Genomic DNA, 26,103 nt, shown 5'->3' on the forward strand with positions numbered 1-26,103 from the left:
CGGGTTGGCACATGTCTGTCTGTCTGTCTCTCTCTCTCTCTTTCTGTCTGTCTGTCTGTCTGTCCATCAGGCCGGCACATCAATTGTCTCCAATTGTGTTCTTCGTGCTTAAAGATATTGATTTGATATTTGGTGTATAGTTTCACCATGACTAGTACATATCAAGTTCAAATGTTGTTTCGGTCTGGTAATTTTGTGCTAAGTTATGGTCCTAGGACTTCACAAAAATGCAAGCCAATAATCATTTTTCCGCCTTTTTTTGCCCTCGGCTGGCGTCACTTGAACAGTTCTAGAGATATGTTCCCTTTACAAATGGAAAAAATGCAAAATGTTTAGTTATCGTTCACTAACTTAATATTGTTTCACCCAAATGTTAAGAAACTTATACACAATGCTTATTGCCACAAAATGCAGGTCAATTATGAATTTTAGTGGGGTCACTTACATAATTCTCGAGAAATAACCCTTTATAAATGAAAATAAATGCAAAAGTTTCAGTTTCAGTTTTCTTATTTGAGTTGCCTCAACCAAATGTTATGAAGCTTAAACACAATGCTTATTACTAAAAACGCACAGATTATCGAGTTATACCCCTTTATAAATAAAAACATGCACAATATTAAGTTTACGTTCTGTAACTCAAGTTTGTTTAACCAAACATTATGAAACCTATACACAATACATACTATTACAATACTCCAATCAAGAACAGATTTTGGTAGCGTCACTTTTATCATTCTTGAATTATGTCCCTTTATTATGTTGAATGAAAGTATAATCTGTGTCCATGGGGACACATTCTCCATTTTTTTCATCTTGCTATTTAAACATTAACGGTACCAATTGTTCTGCACCAGATGCCCATTGACAATACATGTCTCTTCAGTGATGCTCGTGGCCAAAATATGTCAAATACAAAGCTTATATAAAAGATGAATAGCTTTATAATCGAAAAGTTCAAAAAAGTATAGCCAAATCCGCGAAAGGAATCAGAGCTATGCATGAGGGAGAGACATTCCTTAATTTTTGATATTTTTCAACATTTTGTAACAGCAAATCTAATAACACAAAACATCCGTATTTTCATGCCAGTACCGGAGTACTGAATACTGGGCTGATGATACCTTCTGGAGACTAACAGTCCACCAGCAGAGGCATCGACCCACTGGTAGTAATAACGTTAACGGTACCAATTTTTCTGCAACAGATGCGCATTTCGACATAATATGTCTCTTTAATTAGTGATGCTTGTGGCCAAAGTATGCAAAATCCAAAGCTTATATAAAAGGTTAAGAGCTATATAATCCAAAAGTTCCAAAAAGTATAGCCAAATCCTTGAAAGGAATCAGAGCTTTGCATGAGGGAGATACATTCCTTAATTTTTGATATTTTTTAACATTTTGTAACAGCAAATTGAATAACACAAACAAATCCGTATTTTTATGCCAGTACAGGAGTACTGACTACTGGCTACTTGGCTGGTTATACCCTTGGGGTCTAACAGTCCACCAGCAGGTATCAATGTTTCTGCACCAGATGCGCATTTCGACAATACATGTCTCTTCAGTGATGCTCTTGGCCAAAATATGTAAAATTCAAAGCTTATATAATAGACGAAGAGCTATATAATCCAAAAGTTCCAAAAAGTATAGCCAAATCCTTGAAAGTTTCACAATTACAAGATACAGATTAAGTTCAAATTTGTTTCGGTTTTGGTCCTTCGACTTCACTCAAACAATCAGTTTTTCCACACATTTTTTGTATGCCTTAACAAAACTTGTATGCCTGAACATGTTGATAATTGTTATAAAATTAACACCATGACAAGTTATAGATCAAGTTTGCATTTTGTTCAATTGATTTTTAACAGGTAGGGGACTATGTGTTGCCATGCAATACTTAAGAATGTTTGTTATTGATGGAGAAGACAAAGCATTTGTTTTAGCAATTCATCCACATTTGTCGGTCCACATTTCCAGTTGTTCAAAAGATGATTAAAGTTTGTGTTGGTCTTAATCAGTTTTAAAAGTTCTGTATGATAGGCAATCGCCTGCAAAAAGTCCAACTGATGATGTAACGCTGACTGGCAGGTCATTTATGTTTTCAAATGTTATAAAGATAGCCACCAGCAATGCAAGTACAAGATATCAATTCATACTACCAAATGAATAAAATAGAGTAAAGCAGCATTTCGTCAAAATATAATCATTAAATGCTAAAAAGTAAAATCACAAAAATACTGAACTCCGAGGAAAAATTTAATCGGAGAGTTCCTAGTCACATGGTAATTTAAAGTGTAGACATGTCGTCTAAAAATTCAATATTTATGACCCCGCCGTATTTGTCAGGGCATCAAGTTTAAGCTTTGTCCGTCTGTACGTACTGACATCCCAAAGTTGGTTTTCATTCTTCAACCTGTTTGCCACTACCAAATGTTATAAAATAAAAGAGGACGAAAGATACCAAAGGGACAGTCAAACTCATAAATCTAAAACAAACTGACAACGCCATGGCTAAAGTTGAAAAAGACAAACAGAAAAACAATAGTATATATGACATTAATAAATAAACTGATAAACTGACAAATAAACTGATCATAGATACCAGAATTGAAATATAAAAATAAAAAAGGCCAAATTAAGTACGAAGCTGAAGAGAATTGAGGACCAAAAATTCCTAAAGGTTTTGCCAAATACAGCTAATGGTAATCTACTCCTGAGGTAGAAAAGCTTTAGTATTTCATAAATTCAAAATTTTTGTTAACAGTGATTTATAATTGTAAAAATATCAATGTTAACTAAAGTCAACACAGTATCACAAAAAAACAGATTATGTTTGAATTTTGGTGGTGTCACTTTAACCGTTCTAGAGTTATCCCCCTTTTAAATGGAAAATGCTGAATTTTAAGTTACTCTTCTCTTTATTTTCTTTGCCTCAACTAATTGTTATGAAACTTCTACACAATGATTATAACCACACAACACAGATCCAGTTCTAATTTTTGTGTTGTCACTTTGACCGTTCTAGAGTTATGCCCCTTTATAAATTATAAATTTATATTATAAAAAATGCTAATATTTTAGTTTCTGTTCTCTTACATTAGATTTTCTAAACCAAATCTTATTAAACTTATACGCAATACTTATCACCACACAACTCAGATCAAGTACAAATTTGGTAGGGCGACTTTTACCGTTCTTCCTTTATTTATGTTCCTTAATAACTTTATGATATACAAGAGGGGGTATCATCTGTGTACCATTGACACATTCCCCATTAATGTTTGTAAATGATACATAATAGTACTGTTTATTTCTTATTTGTGTTTGTTTATAGAAGCAATCCGATTTTTAGCTCACCTGGCCCGAAGGGCCAAGTGAGTTTTACTCATCACTTTGAGTCCGTCGTCGTCGTCGTCGTCCGGCGTCGTCTGTTAACTTTTACAAAAATCTTCTCCTCTGAAACTACTTAGTCAAATTTAACCAAACTTGGTCACAATCATCATAAGGGTATCTAGTTTTAAAAAAATGTGTCCGTTGATTCGGCCATCCAGCCAAGATGGCCCCATGGCGAAAAATAGAACATAGGGGTAAAATGTAGATTTTGGCTCGTATCTCTGAAACCAAAGCATTTAGAGCATTTAGAGTTTAATTGTTTATCAGGTCAAGATCTATCTGCCCTGAAATTTTCAGATTAATTGAACAACTGGTTGTTAGGTTGCTTTCCCTGAATTGGTAATTCTAAGGAAATTTTGCCGTTTTTTGTTATTATCTTAAATATTATTATAGATAGAGATAAACTGTAAACAGCAAAATGTTCAGCAAAATAAGATTAACAAATAAGGCAACAGGAACAAAATGGTCAGTTGACCTCTTTAGGAGTTTTGCCCTTTATAGTTAATTTTTAACCATTTTTCCTAAATCTTAGTTATCGTTTACAAAAATCTTGGCCTATGAAACTACTGGGCCAAATTAAACCAAACTTTGCCACAATCATCATTGGGGTATGTTATTTAAAAATTGTGTCCTATGACCAACAAAGATAGCAAGATGGCCGCCATGGCTTAACATAGAACATAGGGACAAAATGCAGTTTTTGGCTTATAACTCAAAAACCAAAGCATTTAGAGAAAATATGACGAAGTAAAATTGTCAATCAGGCTAAGATCTATCTGCCCTGAATTTTTAAGATGAATTGGACAACTGGTTGTTAGGTTGCTGCCCCTGATTTGGTAATTTTAAGGAAATTTTGCCGTTTTTTGTTATTATCTTGAATATTATTATAGATAGAGATAAACTGTAAACAGCAAAAATGTTTCGCAAAGTGAGACTTACAAATAAGTCAACAGAACCAAAATGGTCAGTTGACCCCTTTAGGAGTCATTGCCCTTTATAGTCAATTTTAAACCATTTTTCGTAAATCTTAGTTGTCTTTCACAAAAAGCTTCTTCTCTGAAACTCCTGGGCCAAATTAAACCAAACTAGGCCACACTCATCATTGGGGTATCTACTTTAAAAAATGTCCAGTGACCCAGCCAACTAACCAAGATGGCTGCCATGGCTAAACATAGAACATATAGGTAAAATGCAGTTTTTGGCTTATTACTCAAAAACAAAAGCATTTAGAGCAAATCTGATAGGGGTTGATATTGTTTATCAGGTCGAGATCTATCTGCCCTAAAATTTTCAGATGAATTGGACAACTGGTTATTAGGTTGCTTCCCTGAATTTTTGTTATCTTGAATATTATTAGAGATAGAGATAAACTGTAAACAGCAATAGTTTACAGCAAAGTAAGACCTAAAAAAAAGTCAATTGATCCCCTAAGGAGTTATTGCACTTTATAGTCAATTTTTAACAGTTATCATAAAATTTGTAAATTTTTACTTACATTTTCCACTGAAACTACTGGGCCAATCATTATAGATAGGAATAATTTTACGCAGCAAGAATGTTCAGTAAAGTAAGATCTTCAAACACATCACCATCACTAAAACACAATTTTGTCATGAATCCATCCGAGTCGTTGTTGAATATTCACATAGACAAAGGTGAGCGACACAGGCTCTTTAGAACCTCTAATTTTCATTTTATAGTAACAAAATCTTATCTTATATTATCTCAATATTCAGCACTTTCGTCTCTTTCTTAAAAACCCAACATCAAGTAATTCCCTCGCATGTTGGTTTTATTTTGATGACAGGAACGTACGTTAACGATATATCACCTAGTAAGTTACCTATTTGTCTATCCTGTTACCAAGAGCAGTATTGCATCTGTTTATAGTTTATTGCGAATATTAATACGTTGTAACCTTCAAATAAAATCAAACAGCCAAACATTACATTATTTGTAAAACTGTATGTAATTATAAACTTTTTTAAAGACGTTTCCGTCAGATATTGTCTATCCTTTACTGTAACGATATTACCCATAGTTAAGAATAAAGTTAACAGGATTGACAAATTTCTTCATTTAAGAATGATGTTGTGAAATAACTACTCCCTTTGAAGAAGTGATGATATTTTGCTGCTATAATTTTGGTTTCTTACACGAAATTGCACATTTCACAAGTATTATACTGGTTTAATTGATATATATATTGGTAACAGCATAGACATTACAAAATGGTACCCACTAAATTTGTTTTTCTCTACACTTTTATGTAGGAGACATGACGTGTTAAATTTTTAGAATTTTATCAATAAATAATCGTAATCATCATAAATTTGCTAATCCTTATTTTGTGAAACATTTTCGCAAAATCTATATTGTTCGTGTCGGCAAAACACAGTGAGGTAAACAAGCGCATGAATTATCGCCAGATTTTTTAAAGTCTTTTACAATGCAAAAAGCAGTATGAAAAATTTGAGTTTAAATATTGCACACGAAGTTTGAATATTTTGCCTATTAACACAAATAACGTTTGAATGTCAGAAAGATGTTTTTTTTCTCTTTTTTTTTTAGGATTTCTTACATGTTTGATGTATGGACGATCAAGGAACAGAATTAGTTACAAACTGATCCTTATGTTAGACCGTTGTGTTAAAAGTGCATTTAAAGATTTTATTAGTTGGAACTTTCAAATGGTTCAACGAGTTGAAGGATAACAGAAATGTCAACGGAAAAAGAAAATTTCTATAGAATTTCTACGTTGATTGTAGATGATGCAAAAGAGGCATTTAATGAATTGTTAGATTTACATCTATCTAACGAAAGAATAACTTTTCTAGAATTTTTAGAAAAACATCACCATGAAATATATCATCTTTGTTATAACAAAACGCCTTGCTGTATTTGTCATCAAAATGCACATGGAGCAACAACAAATTGTCCACCATATCGAATTATGTATCCAGACCAGTTAAACTTGTTGTTTGATATTACAAGTGCAAAGCAACCTGGACACAATCCATACAGCAAGTCTAAACATTGTTGCCTTCCAGTTAATGGAAATATAAAACAAGAAGACTTGGACCTTACTCTTACAAGATGCCTTCTAGTTAATTTTACTAATGTTATACCAGTCGGGTCTAATGAAAGGCAAGCTGTTGAAGGGTTGGTCAAGCTGAGAAATGTTACATTTGGACATGCAAGTCGGGGAGTCATTCCTCGTCTAGAATATGATAAGAATCGGCAACAAATCGAAAATTGTATACTGACTATAGCACAGAGATGTGGAAATAAAGATAAAGTACGCCAGAAATTGGAAGATGCGAGAAATAGACCTTTAGATGTGAGGGTTTACCATCAGTTGATAAGCTATTTGCCGATGTCAAAAGAGAGCGATGATGACTTGAATAAGGTAAATTAGAAACTTTTCTAAAATATTTCCGTAAAACTCAATAATTCAGGTATTTAAAAAAATAAAATGCCAAGATTTGTTTTGTCGTCAGAGTGTTACTCTGATGCATAGAACCAAATTTTGAAACGCCGAAGTCTTATCATTTAGATTATACTAAATACTAAATGCATGTAATGTACCTTGTTTTTCAATTGTTTCATTATGTTTTTATGCCAACGCCGTAGCGAAGGGGGCATTTAGTTTTACCCTTGTCCGTCTGTACGTCCGAATGTCCTACAATTGATTTCCCTTGTATAACTTAAGTTAGCTCAACCAAATGTTATGAAACATATACACAATGATTAAAACCACATATCAAATACATGAACCTTGTTTTTCAATTCACTTCAGTATGTTTTTATGTGGGTTTTTTCCTGAGTTAAGCCACTTTATAAGCATGATTTTTGCTGAATTTTTTCGTGTAAGTTTTTTAACTTTAGTTTGCTTCAAATGAATAAACTGAAACTTATTCACAATGCTTACTACCACATAATTCAGCTCCAGTTTGAAATGGAGTGGCGTCACTTTTACTGTTCTTTAGTTATGTTCGAACATAAACATTGCTGAACTTGTCTGTCCTCTAACATGTTTTTTAAATTAATTACTAATACTATACTTTTAGAATGCTACCTTTAGTATACAGTCAATTTTCTATTCATATTTAGATATATCTACCTGAGTCTGCAAAGACTCGCTTCGACATTATCTTGTGATCATTAAGTTTATTTGCGTGATGAGACAAGTTACTCTAGAAAAACAGTTATGGAATCTTCTTCCAAGTTATCATAAATTTCGTTAAAGATTGTATTCTGGTAATCAGCTAAAGAGTTTTTGTCTACTTTTAATATGAGGTACAATAGGTGGATAACACATGCTTTCAATCTGCTGTCAAGAATACTATGTTTCAAGTTGTGGTATGCATCATATAATCTCCAACCGCATTTATCCTGCTACTTGTAAAATCATGTGTTGCTTTAATATTGTGTATACAATTATGTCAGAACTCAAATTGAGCAAACATGCTGTCTTAATTTATCTGCATTACTCGACCCCTAAAGACAAATACATGAAAGAAGTGCAACACCCCTAACAGAAACTCACAAACGCACAAATACAAAAACAGCACAATACAGCCACAATTTTATCCCAGAAACTTTATAACTAGTAAAGTTCGGAACCTACTTGAAGTTAAACATTGAACAAAGGAGAATGTTCGATAAGGTCCGAAAATGGCCTCCTTTTTTAGCGTAAATTTCAAATTCGGATTTATTAACCAATATCGCGATTAAATATTGCTAATATATTTACTAGATAGGATATAAGCCATTTTGTTGAAAATTTTACGTTTCTGCGTTTCATTGTGACGTCACAAGTTGAACTCATATTGATTTTTCACGACAAAATCATTGAAAATGGGTATATTTCCATAGATTATTGGACAGGAAACATAGAGCGCATACGTCGACAACAAAGATCTTTTAAAATAATGTTTGTGAAGACATTTCACATGTCTTATTTGAATATTAAGCTTGTCGACGCCTGCGCTCTATGTTTCCTGGTCCTTTATTTGGTTGAAATCCAGCTGATTTTGTCATGCAAATCAATGGCAGTGTCATAATAGATTTGGAATTGCAACATATCCAGAACAATAACAAAACTAAAACAGTCACTTAACAAAGCTGGAACTGGAACAGTTGTCTCACCGCCTAATGAAGAATTTCCAGATTGCCATCTCTGTACTCTTGCTTCAGTTTATAAGTAAATGATTGTGGTATTGCCAATAGTTGCAGTTGATCATAAAGGTCACGATCATAAATAATGTTATAAAATTCTTGGAATCCTTCAACGACACTTAAACATACAATTCCATTATCCTTCCTTAAGAGTATGGATAACTTCTTTTCCAACAAATAATGGAACATCTCTAGCAACTTTCTCCTCAGATGGACCTTCAGTGACATCCACTTTTAAATTCATTACATTTCTCTTCAGTTTCTCGAGTGATAACGCTATACCTTTCTCGGAGTCAAGAATCCACTACAACTTGTTTCAGGACTTTCTGCCTGAATTTTATTTGAGATATCAAGGCTTTCTTTTTTTTCTCCGTTACCGATGTTATTTCATTCAGTATATCATCAACTTCATCTGGTCTTGGCCACAAACCATAGTAAGTTACATCACTTGTATGTTTAGTTTTAAGTTTTTATTGCAGCTTTCTGTCCAAGGCAAATGTTTTTCTCTTGATTTTTCTTTCAGTCGCTCCTGATATTTTGTCCTTATTGGCCTTCCTTCCTCAATATTATCTTCCAACATTTTGTTCCTTTAATCAACAGGAAAACGCCTTGTACCAATCTGAAGTTTTATTAAAAACAAACATCAGGAAGGCCTCGTTACAAATTGTTGATGCGTTTAGCCTGTATCACAAGACGAAGTCAAGTAGTTTTTGTTGTGAGGTATTACTGACTTTGTTTGATCTATGATGTCTTCTGTAGGACTGAAGTAAGCTCCCCCTGCAAATGCACATGCCTTGTCATCTATTACATCATTGGCTTGCACTAGCTTTTCCAACATATTGTCCTTTTCTACAAGTTCCTTTGTTAAAATAAATTCTTAGCCAGTATTGCAATCCATGGAGTCCTTACTCATTTTGTCTAAATATGATAACAGTGAAAGGTAGTTAGTATTCATATCCAACACATGCATGTTACTTTCTATGAGCCTCCATAATGGTGCAGTTATCATTTATGAAATCAGACCAAGTACTTTACAACAAGCCAATATATACTGTTTTTTTTAACAAGTTGTAAGGTTAGCTTATAAAGTTTATTGTAAGCTCCGTGTACAATTTCAAAAAATGCTTTAATTCTTTCGTGCTGATAGAAGGAAATTTGTCTCATAAGAAAGATTATATTGAACCTGTTTCCCTAAAATCTACAAACATGACATTTTCATTTTCTCTTTGACAATATGTTTTAAATGCGCGATAGAATTATCAACTCCTTGTCCAAAACATTTTCCACAGAAACGTCAGAAAGATATTGTTTTTGCATCAAAGGCATATATTTGTATATCAGGTCTGTCCTCATCATCAAATCTTTCTGGAATAACTGGTTCTTTGTCTTGCATCCTTTCCAATTGTAAAATTATAGGCGACAAACATTCTGAAAAATTAACCAATAAATGGAGAACACAAAAAAAATTATACTTTAACTGTAGAGGTTTGTTCTCCAATTGTCAATTCATTCCAATTTTGTAAAAATGTAAATGTAGGCATCATTTCTGTTCGATAATATTGTAAAAGGTCTGTGAATGCTATATTTGTCTGGGTCCTGTCCGACCTAAAATTTCTGATGTTTGAAAGTATTCTATGCCCATGTGATGTTATTTCATTGTTTCTTTACGTTTCACAATCGTAGAAATGGAAGCCATTGTAGTGATGACGCGCTGCCAATTTTGCCTTTGAAAACCTGAACAAATATCCACATAGTACTATTCGATCCTTCTATGTCAGTTGTATTTTAAAAAAACTAAATTATCTTGTCTGCATTTGTTCAACTTAAAACTATTGTCTGAACGGTTGTCAGGTGGAATTTTCGGAAATTCATAAACATTTTAAACAAATTTTATTAAATATTTCGTGGAAGAGCGGACTAAAAATGTTCAGTGATTAAAGACTATAAACCATAGTTATCACACACAAAGATATGCATTTTCACTATCCAACTTGAAAGACTGTCGACGAGTACTTTTAGTACACAAATAGCTATTCGAACACACCTACTCTGTTTTTGTTATTCATAAGATAGGTATTTCACAAGACCCTTATATTTTATCTTTTAACACTGTGATTTGTTTATGTAATAAAGTCAAGCTGTAGCTTTGATATATAAAAAAGATAGAATCTGAAGCGAGATTATATTAAATATTCTTGCTTTGTACGTTTTCAAGACAAAATATGCAACCCAAACATGCCCTTAAATAAAAAGGAGCACTCGGTTTTCTCTTTTCGATACAATTGTTACCCATTTTTTGGATTTTTTTTAATGAGTCACATAATGGAAGGGCAGACACGAAAATTACTGAACCAATAGATTGATATGTTCTCCGTCCATGGTATTTTTTTTAAAACATCGGAGGTTATGCATTTTCTACATCCAGCTTGATAGATACCCTAGTCGTCGACTTGATATCTAATTGTTTTGCTTAACTATATAATCATATTTGAAAAAAAAAATAACACATCTTAACTTTTAAAGATTGTGTTACTATAGCAAACATTACAGTAAGCATTCATCGCCTTCTTTAACAAAGAGCTTCGATTCTTCGAATGAACACATCAATTCAATCGTGGAATCATCATTTTAATTCAAATAAACTAACCACAGTGTGTAAAATATTCAATAATCAACAAGGGTACACCCTATTTGTTTCGTTATATTGTTTACTAGAGGACGCACTGGATTTCAAACGCTAAAATTGCTTGTTTATATTCTGATTCTTTTCAATGACTGTTGTTGGCGTACCATGAATTATTGGCAACGAGTTGAAAAAAAGAGACTCATTTATAACAATTATTGTTTGTGTTAGTAAGTTTGTTTAAGTCGGGCACCGTCACTAACAGGAACCATTTTCCTTCATCTTTGTACTATCAATGCAAGTTATACAACCCTACTATTTTTCATTCTTGAGTAAAACCTCTAATTACAATGACGAATTATCATGCAGCTGTACATTTCATGTTCGACAAAACGGTTTAAGAAACGATTATGTTTCTAGTATCTAATATAATGATTGAATGACAAAAACAAATATGCTACATTTCCCAAGTTAAAGAATTAAATGTCATCTCCATTGTAGATAATGACTTATACCAGAGAGGAGGAGGAACCTGATAATGACATCTTAGGTATACCAGCTTATATTTCATTTAAAAACAATTATAACTTTACTAAAAACAAAATTATTTAACAATTGAAGATGCCGAAATCTAATCTGTATGATGAATCAAGCAACTCCACAGTTTGCTAGAGCGAACAATAAACCGTTTTTATTTAAGTATTAGAAAACATTATTGAAAAATACAACTTCATAACGTACACATTTGAAAAAAAACCAAGTTGTGAGAATGCAGTAAATTCTTAACAAATAGTTTAACATTTTATCAACAGGTCATGGAAAAATTCGTAAAAGGTCACTTGAAAGTACAATTATTCAGGAAAGATATCAATGCATAGCTGGCAGTGTTTCAAGATCGAGTAGAACTGGTAATCAGTGTTTAATGCCTGGTTATGATAGACAATCAACATCTACCTCAAACAAAATAAGAGGTGGAGAGACAAAAACAGATGAAAGAAAAGGTAGGTTTTTTTTAAAACCTTTAACGTATAAAAGTTAAGAAATATGAATAATATGTATGCGGATGTGTATCGAAAATATGCTAGTTTGTCGTTGTTTGTGTGTGTATGGGTGAAAAGGGGGGAAGGGACAGGTTACCTAGGCAATAGTGAATACATTGGATTGAACGAACTGTTTATCATTCTAGTGAAACTTTGCTTCCTGCATAATCTGCACAATCCTGCAATTCGACCATTATCAAGTCAATCAACAGGAAAAAACCTTAACATGTCTTTTAATAGTTTTATCCATGGGAGTCACCTATTCCCGATTGTGACATGATTGACTGTGGGTTTGCATTGCGATTGCTGTCAAAAAACAATATTGACCGAAGCAATGCCTACAAGGTATACCAGCTTATATTTCATTTAAAATCATAAATATCAAGAGATTGGCAAGGTGATCATACATAGTTTTAAAGTAACGGGATTTTGATATGGTTGACAATAAGACAATGATATATTAGAGTAAAAATGTAGTTAGTGTAAGCATCTATACGCCAACAAGCAACATTAAATAATAAACTACTACCCACACTGTTTAGTCAGCTATATAAACACACGACTCATACCATATCTACTGATACCAATTACAAAATGAAACAATCAAAGAATAGATTGATTGATTGATTGTTGGTTGCTTAACGTCCAGTGGCAAATATTTCATGCATATTCAGGACGGGAACAAGTTAACAATAAATACTTTAGGTAGGTTTAATCAATAAAGACCATTAAGAATGATGGTCGGGGAAATTTTGACTGCCACTTGAAAATGAGGGTATATTGGATAGGGACAGAAATTTTGCCTTGCAACAGACCACCTTCGGACCCCTCAAAGAGTTGTTGCAAGGGTTCTTAACGTGCATAGAGCGTGGCACTCTCTTTACACGAGGCATCGGATTTAACGTCCCCCTTTTGACCGGACGTGACTGCGAATTTGATACATCCCACACAGCCAAACGAACGGCCCACTTCAGCAAGCGTTTTACTGCCAGTCGGAAGAAGACCAAGTGACCATATTTGTATACCCAAATCACCCTTGGAGTGTAGGCACAAGTTAAAAAAAGAGACACTGAAAAGCCTGTGTCGATCACCTGTATCTACTTCGGTTTGAAAATCCTTTAAAATAAGGTTAAAATCCTACTTAAAATTTTGGATTTGTTTAATTCTATTTGGCACAGTAGATTATGTGGAGAAGACTTTGTAAAAGATTGCAAAAATTTATAAAAACATTGTGAAAAAAAAGACTTTAAACTCCTTATTGGATCAATTGATACTTTTGATCAATTGACTTATTTGAAGATATTATTTTGCTAAACATTTGTGTGATGTGTACAGTTCATCTCTATCTATTTCAATATTCAAAATAGTAACCCAAAACTGCAAACCTCTGAAAGTTCTACTTTTGTCTTGTTTCAAAAGCCAACTGCTCAATTACTTATCCGATGCAGCTGGGTAAATTTACAATTTGAGTGCTGTTGTTTTAACAATAATTTGTTTATTATTGTATTTTTGTGTGTGTGTGTGTGCGTTTTTTATAATTGCATTTAGTGTACAAAAAAATATGAAAACTTGACATTCGTGTCGTCATTTACCAAACAATGACGTCATTCACTAAATGGCGTAACGCTCTAATTACCGTTCTATTGGACCTATTTTGAGGAAAAATTTTCTTGAGCTTTTATAAATAAAAAATGACTTTATCATATGTAAAAAAAAAAGGAGAAAAAAAGAAGGGATGTGATAAAGGGTATGCGATAAAGAGTGTTCATCAAAGTTGTGCGATATGGATTAAACAGCAGGCTATTATCAAATATACCAAACTACTGTATTTACCACTAAACATATGATAAATAGTTATACAAGGAGGAGCGATTCCCTATTACAAAATCATTAATTGTAATCAAAGATACCAGGTTTATAATTCAATACGTCAGGCTAGCCTTTCGTTAACATACAACTCACCAGTGACGCTAAGATCAAAATATTTCAAAGCACAATTTGCATATCAAATTGATATCATTTTCATCATTCCAGATTTGCTTAAATAGCTGACTGAAAAGTCCTCTTTAATCAAATGCGCTTCTGGCAAAAGAAAGATATTGCTGTGCATGTTATTTATACGCTCTTGTTTAACAGGAAAAAGGTATACAGACTTATTAGGTACATTTATGTTTGTATTCAAAGTAATTTGTTAAAATAGATATAGTTCTATTCAATTTCTCTGTTTGAACCACTTCTAATGTAATATATAAAAAGCAATTACATGTAAAAGTGATTAAACAAGGCTTGAATACGAAATAGACTATTACTTGGTAACATAAGTAAGTTAAACATGGTCTGGAAATAACTCGTTTTCTTGTTTCATACTTCTTCATATTTGATGTGGCCGTCCAACTGTTGTGAATAGACTTTTACGGATATGCACGTGACTTCTATAGACTATACGTGCGTCTGGCATACCAGATTTTTAGTCTGATAATTGTTTTTGGCATTTTTGCATCTACTTAATTTTTTTTTAAAAAACAGTCAAAATTGAATTTAAATTTCTTTCAATAAACATAACATGTAGTGGAACTAGCTATAAAAAATATATGATCAAACATACTTTTCTCATCTCTCAGTGTGCCACGTACTGAACGTGTAAGGTGATTGTTATTTATGAAGAAATAACTGATCAGCAGTCTAATGTTTCTGGTACCATATTTATCATTGTTTATCGTTAGTTACTGTTTGCATGTTAAATTTGTTGTCATGATCATACCTGTGTTCTAGATATTATTCAAAGGAAAGAGGAATGCCGTTCATGCAGACAAAAACTCATAAGAAATTGGAAAACTGTGAAAAAGTATGTATATCCTGTTGATTTGCTAGAACAACTTTGTAAAAGAAACTTACTTCAACGAGAACACTTTGGGGATCTTAATAGTATGGATAGATCCCTAGCACTAGACAAAGTCTTAATATCGTGTTACCGGAACATTTTCACAAAGACACATTTTGACATATTGAAAGCAGCTGTTCATGATGTTAATTCTGGTGCTAATATTGAATGGGATGCCAGCATTGATGACACATGTACAGTGCCTTATGAAGATATCAACATTCCTGGTACGTTTTGACTGTTATATGTTAGCGCTGTTTAAAGACACACTTTCGATTATTTAGTCCAACAATATGCTACCTCTTTTAATTATTCTATTTTCAGGGAGCACGTTTTTAATCTGTTTTATTATTTGCTTTTTTGGAAAACATATATTAATATTAGGCATTAGGCAGGTAGTCAAGCATTGTCATGATTGTTTATTAATAAACGTGAAATTTTGAAAATATGTTCTGAAACTGACTATTTAGCCGATTATAAATAGGAGCATGACAGTCCATCGTCAGTGGTATCGACCTAATAAACGAAGGTGACGACAGATTTTAAATTTCAATTGTCCGACATTCATAAAATACTCAAAATTCACAATTCTATCTTATTTGTAGTTATATATATAACAAACATTATCAGAAAAAATAAAAACGCGAAAATACTGGACTCCGAGGAAAATTCAAAATGTAAGGTCCCTAATCAAATGAAAAAATCAAAAGCCCAAACACATCAAACGAATGAATACAACTGTCATATACCTTACTTGGTACAGGAACCCTAATTTCTGGCAATTTGGATTGAAATGATTTCCTTGTGGTTTTTTTATTTACAGAAAATGTTGTCTCATCAAACGATGGATTCAAACGAACGTTAACACGAACTGTAAAGGGAAAGGTTGCCATCGACATCAAGGATGATTTTCTCGTTCACTCAATTATAACAATTGATGAACATGAAAAAGTATCCAACGATCTTAGAGAACGTGCAGTGTCTGATACTTTTATACAGTTGATTTTTGATAGATCTAGTACGCGTTCATTAGATTGTTTGGCACATAGTTTACAACAATTCAACGAGAAACAGAAAATAAAGCAAAGTAATATTAAGGCTCTGGTGGATATGTTACGTGGAACAAGCAAACCATCAGGTAAAGTTATAGTTAGCAGTATATGTTATTCTAAGTTACAAGGAAAATGATTGATAAGATGGTATTGTCAAATATTTCATACATTGACTAGTTTTAATACGGAAATTATTTCAACTCAGTGGTTTGATTACAGAATAAACTACGCACATTGTATTGGCTATTTCGAAATGAAAATATTACCTGTTATGTACATGTTTACAAGATAATCGCCCGATAACTCCATTTTGTCTTTTGTGTTGGTCTTTCCACTTGATATAGTGATATATTTTTGTCGGTGACATTTAAATACCTTTCATATTACAGACTTATCAAGTACAAGAAGCTCAATAGAAATGGTACAGTGCAGCTTTAATCAAACAATAGAAGGTGAGTAATAGCATTTATAAAAAGTAAAATCTCAAAAATACTGAACTCAGAGGAAAATCAAATATGAAAGTTCATAATCACATCGCAAAAATAAATGACAAAACATATAAAAAACGAATGGACAACAACATTCCTGACTTAGGACAGGCATTTTCAAATGAAACAAATGGTGGATTAAACCTGGTTTTATAGCGCTAAACCTCTCACTTTATACGGCAGTCTCATCAAATTACGTTATATTTACGTTCTCCTTCCTCTTGTAAAATTTTCCTTATATCCTACAAAACAGAATAACTTGAAATTTGGTCAGTAGCTTGACATTCATGAGTGGTACTGTGTGAGCACTGTTTTGATTGGCCAGACATCTACTTTCTGTTTGCAGATACTTTGACATCAGAAAAAGCTTGAATGAACATTTCAATTTTCGTAACACTGAAGTACTTCTAAACATAATTTCTTAATATTTAGTACACACCTTAACAGTGGGCAGTTAGAAGGGTTTTATAAGTTGCCATGCACCCACTTTTTGTTCGCCAATACTTTGACTTTTTTCATTTTGACTTTCTACATGATTTTTTATGGAAAAGTAAAAAGAAACTAGCATTATAAATAAACTTTGTGTCACACTATACAGATGATTTACTATTACTAACTAAAGAAATCAAAATTTGGTGACTATATTGAACGCATCTATCCCATCGAACTGGAGAAAAAAAGGATACAACAGATGTAGTAAAGTCTGCCTCACATCTTGTTTTTCATCTAGCAATTGACAATAATGGTCGGTTGAAAACAAAACTTCATGATAAAATCAATGACCTCAGCATCCCAATTGTAAACTTTTCATTTCTAAGTAGCAACATTCCAGCAGAACCTGCATATGGCTTATGCAATTGATACGTTGTATCAGGTCTGTTATTTTGAATCATCATTTCCTTGATATAGAACTGCTATTCACAAGGAAGCTATTAAACAAAGAGTTCCAAATCGTGAAGTTGAAATCATCCCTTCATAAATTCTACAGACACCACCATGTGTTGATTGAGTTTTATGAAATATCTGTTTCACAGATGACAACTGCTATGTTCCAATTATTGAAACCAAATACTGTCCATTTTTCATCGAATGTAACCTTCGGAACTTAATCACCGGGTCTGTACTGGCATGCGCAGCACACGACGGGTGCCACATATGGAGCAAGATTTGCTTACCCTTCCTGATCACATGGGATGTTAAGTGGGGTTCGTGTCGCTCCGTGTTTTGGTGTCTATTTTTTATACCGTTGTTTGTCTTTTCGTCGGTTTCGTTTTTTTTACATGGCGTTGTCAATATGTTTTCAACTTATGATATACAAATTAGATGTGGTTTAATTGCCAATTAGACTAATCCCCCCAAAGAGACCAAATGAAACAAAATAAACAAACATAGGTCACCGTAAGGTCTTCAACATTTTGCAAAGCCTATACCTCACAGTCAGCTAATAAATGATCAAATGACATATCAAATGTGAAATAATTCAAACAAAAAAACTAACAGCCTGATTAATGTTAAAAAAAATAAACGAAAAACAAAAATGATAGAGCAACAAACGACAACCATAGAATAACAGGCTCCTGTCTTGGGAGAGGGACATACGGAATGTGGCGCGGTTAAACATGTTTGCGGCGCCCACCCTTTATATCTTGTGCCTCTATTCTAAATTAAATTAAATATATCGTTACACTTTCATCAAGTACAACTAAACAGAACGACTGCAGTTAAAAGTTTGGCATTGACTACTCATCAATTTTTCATTGGATCTGGAATTGTTATATTCGAACGTCACTGATGAAGACGAACTTTATGTCTGCCGTACAAATATATAAGCCTGGAATCTTTGATAAGTTTTTCGAACGTTGGCTTTTCTGATATTTCTTACCTACATCCTGTTTCCCCCTTGCGATACTTTTAATAACGAATGGTGTGTGTTTGTGTGTTTAGCACGACAAGGAATGCATCCTTAACTTAATAAACTATGTTTATTTCAGGAACTTAATCATGTAAATGTTTTTAATGTTTTTAAATGATAGACATAAACAATGTGCAGAAATATATCAGTATCAAATGATAAATAATAAATGAAATCGTGAAAAGCTATTTTAAAAGGGTTCTTTCAACATTATGTTTTTACGGTAACATATGAGTGTTTAGTGCTTCGGCTACGCGTCGCCTTTTAAGACTGTATTTACGACCGTCAAATCCACATAAACGACAGCAAATTATAAACTACAATAATGCTAATCCTTATGTAACACATTTAACGGCAATTTGGCCTTTGCAGGTAAAATTATTGTTTTTATAAGGGCAAATTATTTTACCGTTTTTGACACAGGAGACCTAACTAGAATAAATGAATTATGATCTCTTCAATCCTTGATCTACAAATATTTAAACATATAAACGGTACTGTTGAAGGTTATCTCAGAAAAGCACTTCTAACACACCAAATTTATATAGCTTTTTTTTTATTTAACGAACAATAGTATGTAACCTTCGATATATATCTGTTTACAGCATCTGCTAATCTTATGATAAAACTGAACCTTACCAATGACGATCAACAAGACCAGTCTACTTTCAATGATAAAGTGGTACAAAATGTTGAAAACATAACTCCAGACTTGATGAAAGTTCTTCGCAGTTATCCAACAGGAGCAGACAAAGGATCTGTTATCATATATTTGAAATCACTAGAAAAGGATCTTGCAAAAAGACTTCAGCGAAGTCTTATCGATGGCAGTTTCGTTGAATTGTTGGACAAATTGTTCAATGATAAGGCATTAAAAACATCATTGTCTAAAGGAAATTACAAGTTAGAAGTTACAATAGAACCTAACGAAGGATCAGTATTCCAAGGTATGAGTACGTAGTAAAATTTACTAGTAATACAGAGATTTCTCATCATTGCTTATACAAATTATAAGTTATACTTTAATGAAACCAATTCGTTTGTAATGGATAAAGTACCAAAAGTATTATACTTTGTTGGATAATTAAAAGATTTGATAAAAAATTATGTTAAGGAAATGTCAAAATCGATATCAAATTAAAGTAATTTGAATTGCAATAAATTTCTAGTTTCATTTATTTTAAATTTGGTATCAAGCTAATAACACTACGTTTTTGGTTTGAACAATATACCGTTTATTCTGTTTTTATTGTTCATTTATAGATGAATCTAAATGTTTGACTGAAAATGAAAAGCGTCCATCATCAAACCTGATATCTGTGAACAGATCCTTTTTGATCGACCAGATTAATGTTATTGCATTATTGGAAGCTTTTGGCAGTTCCAACACGGAGACTATTGCGAAATTCGAAAAGGCCGGAATTAATAAAGCAATTGAAATCACGAAGCAGGCGGAGATGTTTCTTGATGTTGTTGAGAAAGAAGGGCTTCAAGAGACATTTTGTAATATTCTGCAGGAAAAAGAAATGACATATGTTCTTAACAGACTTCAAACGTATCAGAAAGTGTGTTCTGCAGGTATTTATTTTCGCTTGATATAGAAACATCTGCAATTTAGTTTCGTCTTTCTTTGTTGTTTTAAATTCACAATCCCTGTGTAATGATACAATTACAATATGTACTTTGAAAATACTAAATGTTATATCTTGATATTTGAATGGTGCTGTGTTTTAATGTCAACTACGTGTAAGTTGTTTCAGTCCAAAATTTAATAATAGATACCAAAAGTTACTGTAGAGACATGAAATTAAATTAAAAGGAACAGTTTTTATATCAAATGTTTTATTTTTCAGATTATACCAATTTGCGGAGAAATATCATTCACAAATTTGAAAAACTTGTAAATGATATAGATATCGATGACATGAGGGAGACATTTGTTGAAAGAAAAGTGTTTGATATACATACGTTTGATAGATTGGAAGCGCAATTTAAAGACAACAGGGAACAAGCAACAGCAGCACTTCTGATAAAAATATTGAAAGCAGGACATGAAGCAGTAGTGACTTTGGTAGATGGTTTATACATGAACGCCATTGATTCATTGGCCAATGAATTATTTGCGCCGTTTCCTTTGGTAACTTTTGATGAAGAAGGTGAACCTTACATAATACTTAATTATGTAACGCTGTAATCTAGAGATTATATATTAATAATGGGAATCAAGATCAAAACATGCATTAAAGCACGCACATTCCTGATGACTCGATGTATCAGTGCTTTATGGGTGAAAAAACTATTTTTGTTTTGTAATGATTTAAAATTCTATTTTTAACTCTATATAAAGGCAGAAAATACCAAAGACCAAAGGGATGTTCAAAGTCAAAGACAAATGGCCAATAGTAAATACAAAAACATTACAAGAGGACAACACCAGTGTTTAACACACATCAATGGAAACAGAAAACAGAGCAAACCTAGCCATACAAACAGCTAAAATAGTTCTATATAGACATGATAGATGTCAATAAAACATCTTTAAGAATATTCTTAGAAATTTTCAAACAAATTAAACTACTCGAAACTGGAAAGCTAACATTACATTGAAAATATACACAAACGATTCTTAAAAAAAAACTATGGGGGGAAAGCATTTAAATGCCACCAACATGCGTAATGTATATGATAATGAAACTGTAAGGAATAGCGTATTTCAATGTAGTATAAATAAAAAGCGATGCACAGTTTATGGCGACCATACCACTATCATGCAATGCAATGCAATATAAATCAAAACACAACAACAGGTTGATTAAACCTTGATAATATATATAATCGAAGAACGCTCGATTTGTTTTTTGAATCAAGATAATTTTAGCTTTCTCATAGACGTGCCCTGTATCACCATTTTATTATTTAGATCAATGAACAAAGTACAGTGACTTGTTTAACTGTTGTACCTAATTTTAACGTTATTCTGACCATTACGAAGTTCGCTACATTATATAACAGTTACAACAATATCTAGAAATTTTCAAATTATTTATGAACCACATGTCATTCGAATTCTATGGAAGCAAAACTCAATTTTATTACATTAAGCTTGTGTTAATAAGATACAAATGTATAATACTCGTGATTAGGATTTACTTATGTTAGTCTGTATTCAAAAATCATTTATCTTTTAAATTTTAAGTTATTTTTTTCAGATGCTGAAATGGAACTAAAAGAATCTAAAGGCTTGCTGTTTGAGGGAACTTTTCGAGTAATTGTAGAAAAAGGTATGACGAATAACCATTGAAAGATATATATTTCTGAGTAATAAGTTTATGACAACGGTATAACGTTCTCTTGACAAAAGGACCGTTGATGATTTGTTGAACACAGACTGCATTCATATTGGGGACAACGGCTATGGTACTGGCATTATTTTTGAGTGATACATTCAATTGTAAACTGTCAGTTATAATCTATATCAATTTCATTGTTCGTAAAAAAAAATAAGATATCAAGATGACAACAATAAGTTCACTACAAAGTCTTTTAGTCTGATTTGTGCATTCTTGTCGGTTCTAAAAGTCGAGACGTTTTTGTTCTTTTTATTTTCGTCACACATTAAAACTTACAAATGCCAACATTATACACCCTCATTCACAATTTGTTTTATGGTATATTGACACATGAATGCAAAGAAAGTTTAGATTACGACAATGTGATAACAGCAGAACAATTTAAAACAACAAAAAGTTGTCAATGCACAATCATAAACAGATATAGACGCTTTACCAAAAATGTCATTAAAAAACAAAATGATTCAACACACGTACAAATAAACTCATCATAGATACCCAGGACTAAATTTTGTATATACACCAGACGTTTCGTCTACAAAAAACTCATCAGTGACGCTTGAATCCCAAAAAGTTCAAAAGGCCAAATAAAGTACAAAGTTGAAGAGCATTGAGCACCAAAATTAAATGTATCAAGACACAAAACATATAAGCCAACATCTGAAGCAGCATTCTGACAAATTGCTTTGATCAATACCAGTATAAATATTGAATTAAAAAGCACACAGAATACAAAAAAAATTAGATAGAATATAAAAGAAAAAGTAATAAAATTCCAAGCGGGCAATCATAACCCATAGGTCAAAGACAATAAAAAAACCAAAAAAACAATCATACTTATTTCAGGACATTACAACAATAGTGAATACAAAATCAAATTAACCGAACTAGTAAATGCATGCAGTTCATTTACATATAGTACAAATTGATTGAATCGGTTCATGCAAAAAAATACATAATACATAATATGAAATAAAGTAAGTCATAAAACGGCAAATATATGACAAAAAAATAAATGAAAAGACTGAATCTTAAAAAAAACCAAATAAGCTTAAGACTTATTTTAAGCTCAAAACCAGACAAAAAAAAGCAGAATGTAACCAACAACTACTGAATTGCAAGTTCCTGACTTGGGAATGGTGGGTTCAACAGTAATGTAACAACGCTAACACACCACTATAACACATTGTTAAAAACTATTTAGAAAGGTTTATACTCGTCTAATTGACATGAAACAAACACACAAACCTCAATAAATACATAAAGCAACGATCTCCACTTGGGTATGCTCAGTTATTGAAAACTAGTTCAAATATAAAAAAGAAGATGTGGTATGATTGCCAATGAGACAACTGTTCACAAAAGACCGCCAATTTAGAAAAAAATAATAATGTTTTTCAAGACTTTATTTACTTTAATGACCTTTCTAGTTACTTTTTATTTAGATAAAGATAAATGTGCTATGGAAAAGAAAGAAGCAGTAGGGGCGACCTGTTCCAAATGTCTGAAATATAAGGAATTATATGCGAATGAATTGTTGGAAAGAGATAAAGCCAACCCAAAACTCTATGACAAAATATTGGTTCAACAAGAGTATAAACGTTTCCTAAAAGACACAAAGAAAAAAGACATAGAAATTTCAGAAGGTCTGTAGAATATAACACATATTTTAAGCATATCTGGTCTCTTAGATAATTGCGACTGAATTCAAATTTTGAAAGAGTAGTATTATTACTTATTACTCGAAGTCAGGGGCATACATGCAATCCTGCAGTGGCTTTTCAAAGTTAAGATGTCAATATTTCTTGTATTATTTTTGTCAAATCCCTATTGTAAACCACACTCCGAAAGCTCATTGACTATGTATATTATGTTCTTTCAGATAATAGTTTAATTTTGTAGGTTTCGAAATGCTTGTGTCCTGTAGTATCGTTTTGACAAGGTGGCTCGTGCATTATATAGAGAAAGACTAACCAATGAATCCGTCCTAATTTTGGTTTTATGAGTTTTGATTGACAAATATGTTTTGTTGTAAAAAGGTACAATTTTAAACAATTTCTTCACAAAAAATATTGTTGGAGGTTGAAATAACTGTTCATTAAAATTTTGTATACTCCTCTCTAAACTGCTAAAAAGAATTATTGTGTTACTAATAGATTTAAACAGCTTTCAAGATATAATCTATGTAGTAAATTATAATTGTTTATTTAACAGAAAGTTTTAATCCAACCATTCAGAAGGAAAGGGAACACTTTTATCGCCACTCTACAGCTGTAATTGATCTCAGTAAAGATGCATTAGTGATGCTGTTGAGATATGAACTGTCCAGAAACGGTGTCAAATTTGTAGACTTTCTGTCAAAGAACCGACATCACTTTTATCACTGTGTCTATACATCTTGCTGTCGTTGCCAATATTACATACCAGAGAAATTGAAAGACTTGCCTGTCTCTGTTGAGCATTTGGAAATTATACTAAACAGCAAAGGCACAAAACTGAAAGAACATCGACATGGAGTCTTCCCACAGTTGTGTTGTTGCCCTGTCAATAGCAACTTAACAATTGACCAGCTTGACTACGTGCTACTGAAACTTATGCTGACAAGTCTCCAATTGCAATTTTATGTTCAACAAGCTGTTGATACAATTGAAACGTGCAGAAATGAATCCTTTTACAAGGCTGATTCTGCAAGACTAGAATATGTAAAGTATCTAGAGTTTAAAACAGAATTTCAAGATGCTATTCTAACTGTGTGTCGTTATTGCAACACGGAGAATGAAATGGTAGGAAAGATGAAGGCCATAATGTTGAGACCACTGGATATGACTTCCTTGTATAGACGTCAACACAAGATTCTCGATGTAGTCGAAGAGGTATATGTTATCGATTATGAAATTAACCAAGCCTATTATTAGTAAAAAACAGAAATTGAATATTTTCAAATATGTTGATTTTGTTTCCTCGAAATCTTCTTCGGAGACGATTAATGAAGAAGTCCTGCTGCTCATCTCAGTTATTGATATGGCAAAATACCAATATTGTGTCGGTCCTTTGCAAAGTTTTGTGTCATCATTAAATAAATACAAAAAATATCAAATATCATAATGACTTTGAAAACACCGTTGAAAATATACGAATTTTCTAGATAAATGACAAACTCAAATATACAAAGCAAACTAATTTGAATGTAAAGTTTCCTTTAACAAAATTTGACTTTTTCAGATAACGGATGAAAAGATCCGAAAGCAAGTGGAAGACAAAGTGGGAGTGATTGAATTCAAATCATCACTTCCAGAAGAAGAGTGTAGACAATTTTGCGGAAAATATTTTGAACAAAAGAAAGATGAATTGATTGCTTTTCATCGTCAATTAGAAAAAGATAAACCTCGCTGGTGGGGTAAAAGATACTTTCATCGTAAAAGCAAGGAAGGACCTAGACAATCAACTAAAACATAGGAGAGCAATCATTCTGATGTTGATTTTTACTATTTGTGTAAAGAGCAATTCACTAGACAATATATTTGATTAATGCAATTAAATAATATTTTTTTAAAACATTCAAATAAATTCAGGCATCGATTATTTACATTGTTATATAATGGGGCCTTATTTACACCCAATCCTATGCACTGTATCATATGTATGACCAGAATAATTTTTTTTTATTGAATTGGGGATTAGATAATTACAAATACATACATGTTTCATTCTAATTCAATTCATTTGTAACGATAATTTTCATTGGACGTTGACAAATAATTTGAAGGATTATATTCCACGGTCTACCAATCCGCAACTAGGAAAGCCGAAATTTTGATTTCCATCTTTAGGGTATGTCATTTATTTAAAAAAATTCCTAGAAAGTCACATTTTTAGCCTAAAATTCTTATTTTGTCAATATTGAAACCATTCTGAAGTGTACGCAAAGTATAAATTCGTCTAGGGTTGTAAAAGTGTTGACCCGCGCTTTATTCAATATGTAAATCGGTCAACGCTTTTACATCCCCAAAAATTACAACAAGAAGCATTCAATTCGTAAATATATGAATGAAAAATACCATGTTTAACACATTTTGGTTTCAAATGTGCAAATTAAGCGTCGAATAGAGCTTAAGTTTTCTGTCTTACACTATTCGAATATACATAAAGCGTTTGAACTTAGATGTTTTTATAATTGTATT

At 32.4% G+C, this 26,103-nt stretch overlaps 1 protein-coding gene across 1 annotated transcript; it reads left to right on the forward strand.

Annotated features, from left to right (window-relative positions):
• The first annotated feature begins 6,181 nt into the window (after positions 1 to 6,181).
• LOC134696798 (uncharacterized) lies at positions 6,182 to 25,506 on the forward strand. Its single transcript, XM_063558744.1, has 13 exons — positions 6,182 to 6,804; positions 11,701 to 11,749; positions 12,012 to 12,200; positions 15,012 to 15,347; positions 15,944 to 16,258; positions 16,562 to 16,624; positions 19,178 to 19,519; positions 19,836 to 20,150; positions 20,426 to 20,728; positions 21,782 to 21,853; positions 23,368 to 23,568; positions 24,137 to 24,795; positions 25,145 to 25,506. Exons 1-13 carry the CDS (start codon positions 6,349 to 6,351, stop codon positions 25,376 to 25,378), a joined length of 3,534 nt encoding a protein of 1,177 aa, XP_063414814.1. The 5' UTR covers positions 6,182 to 6,348; the 3' UTR covers positions 25,379 to 25,506.
• The last annotated feature ends 597 nt before the right edge of the window (positions 25,507 to 26,103 follow it).

Source organism: Mytilus trossulus, chromosome 14 (assembly GCF_036588685.1).
Source record: "Mytilus trossulus isolate FHL-02 chromosome 14, PNRI_Mtr1.1.1.hap1, whole genome shotgun sequence".
In the NCBI taxonomy this organism is placed as follows: domain Eukaryota; kingdom Metazoa; phylum Mollusca; class Bivalvia; order Mytilida; family Mytilidae; genus Mytilus; species Mytilus trossulus.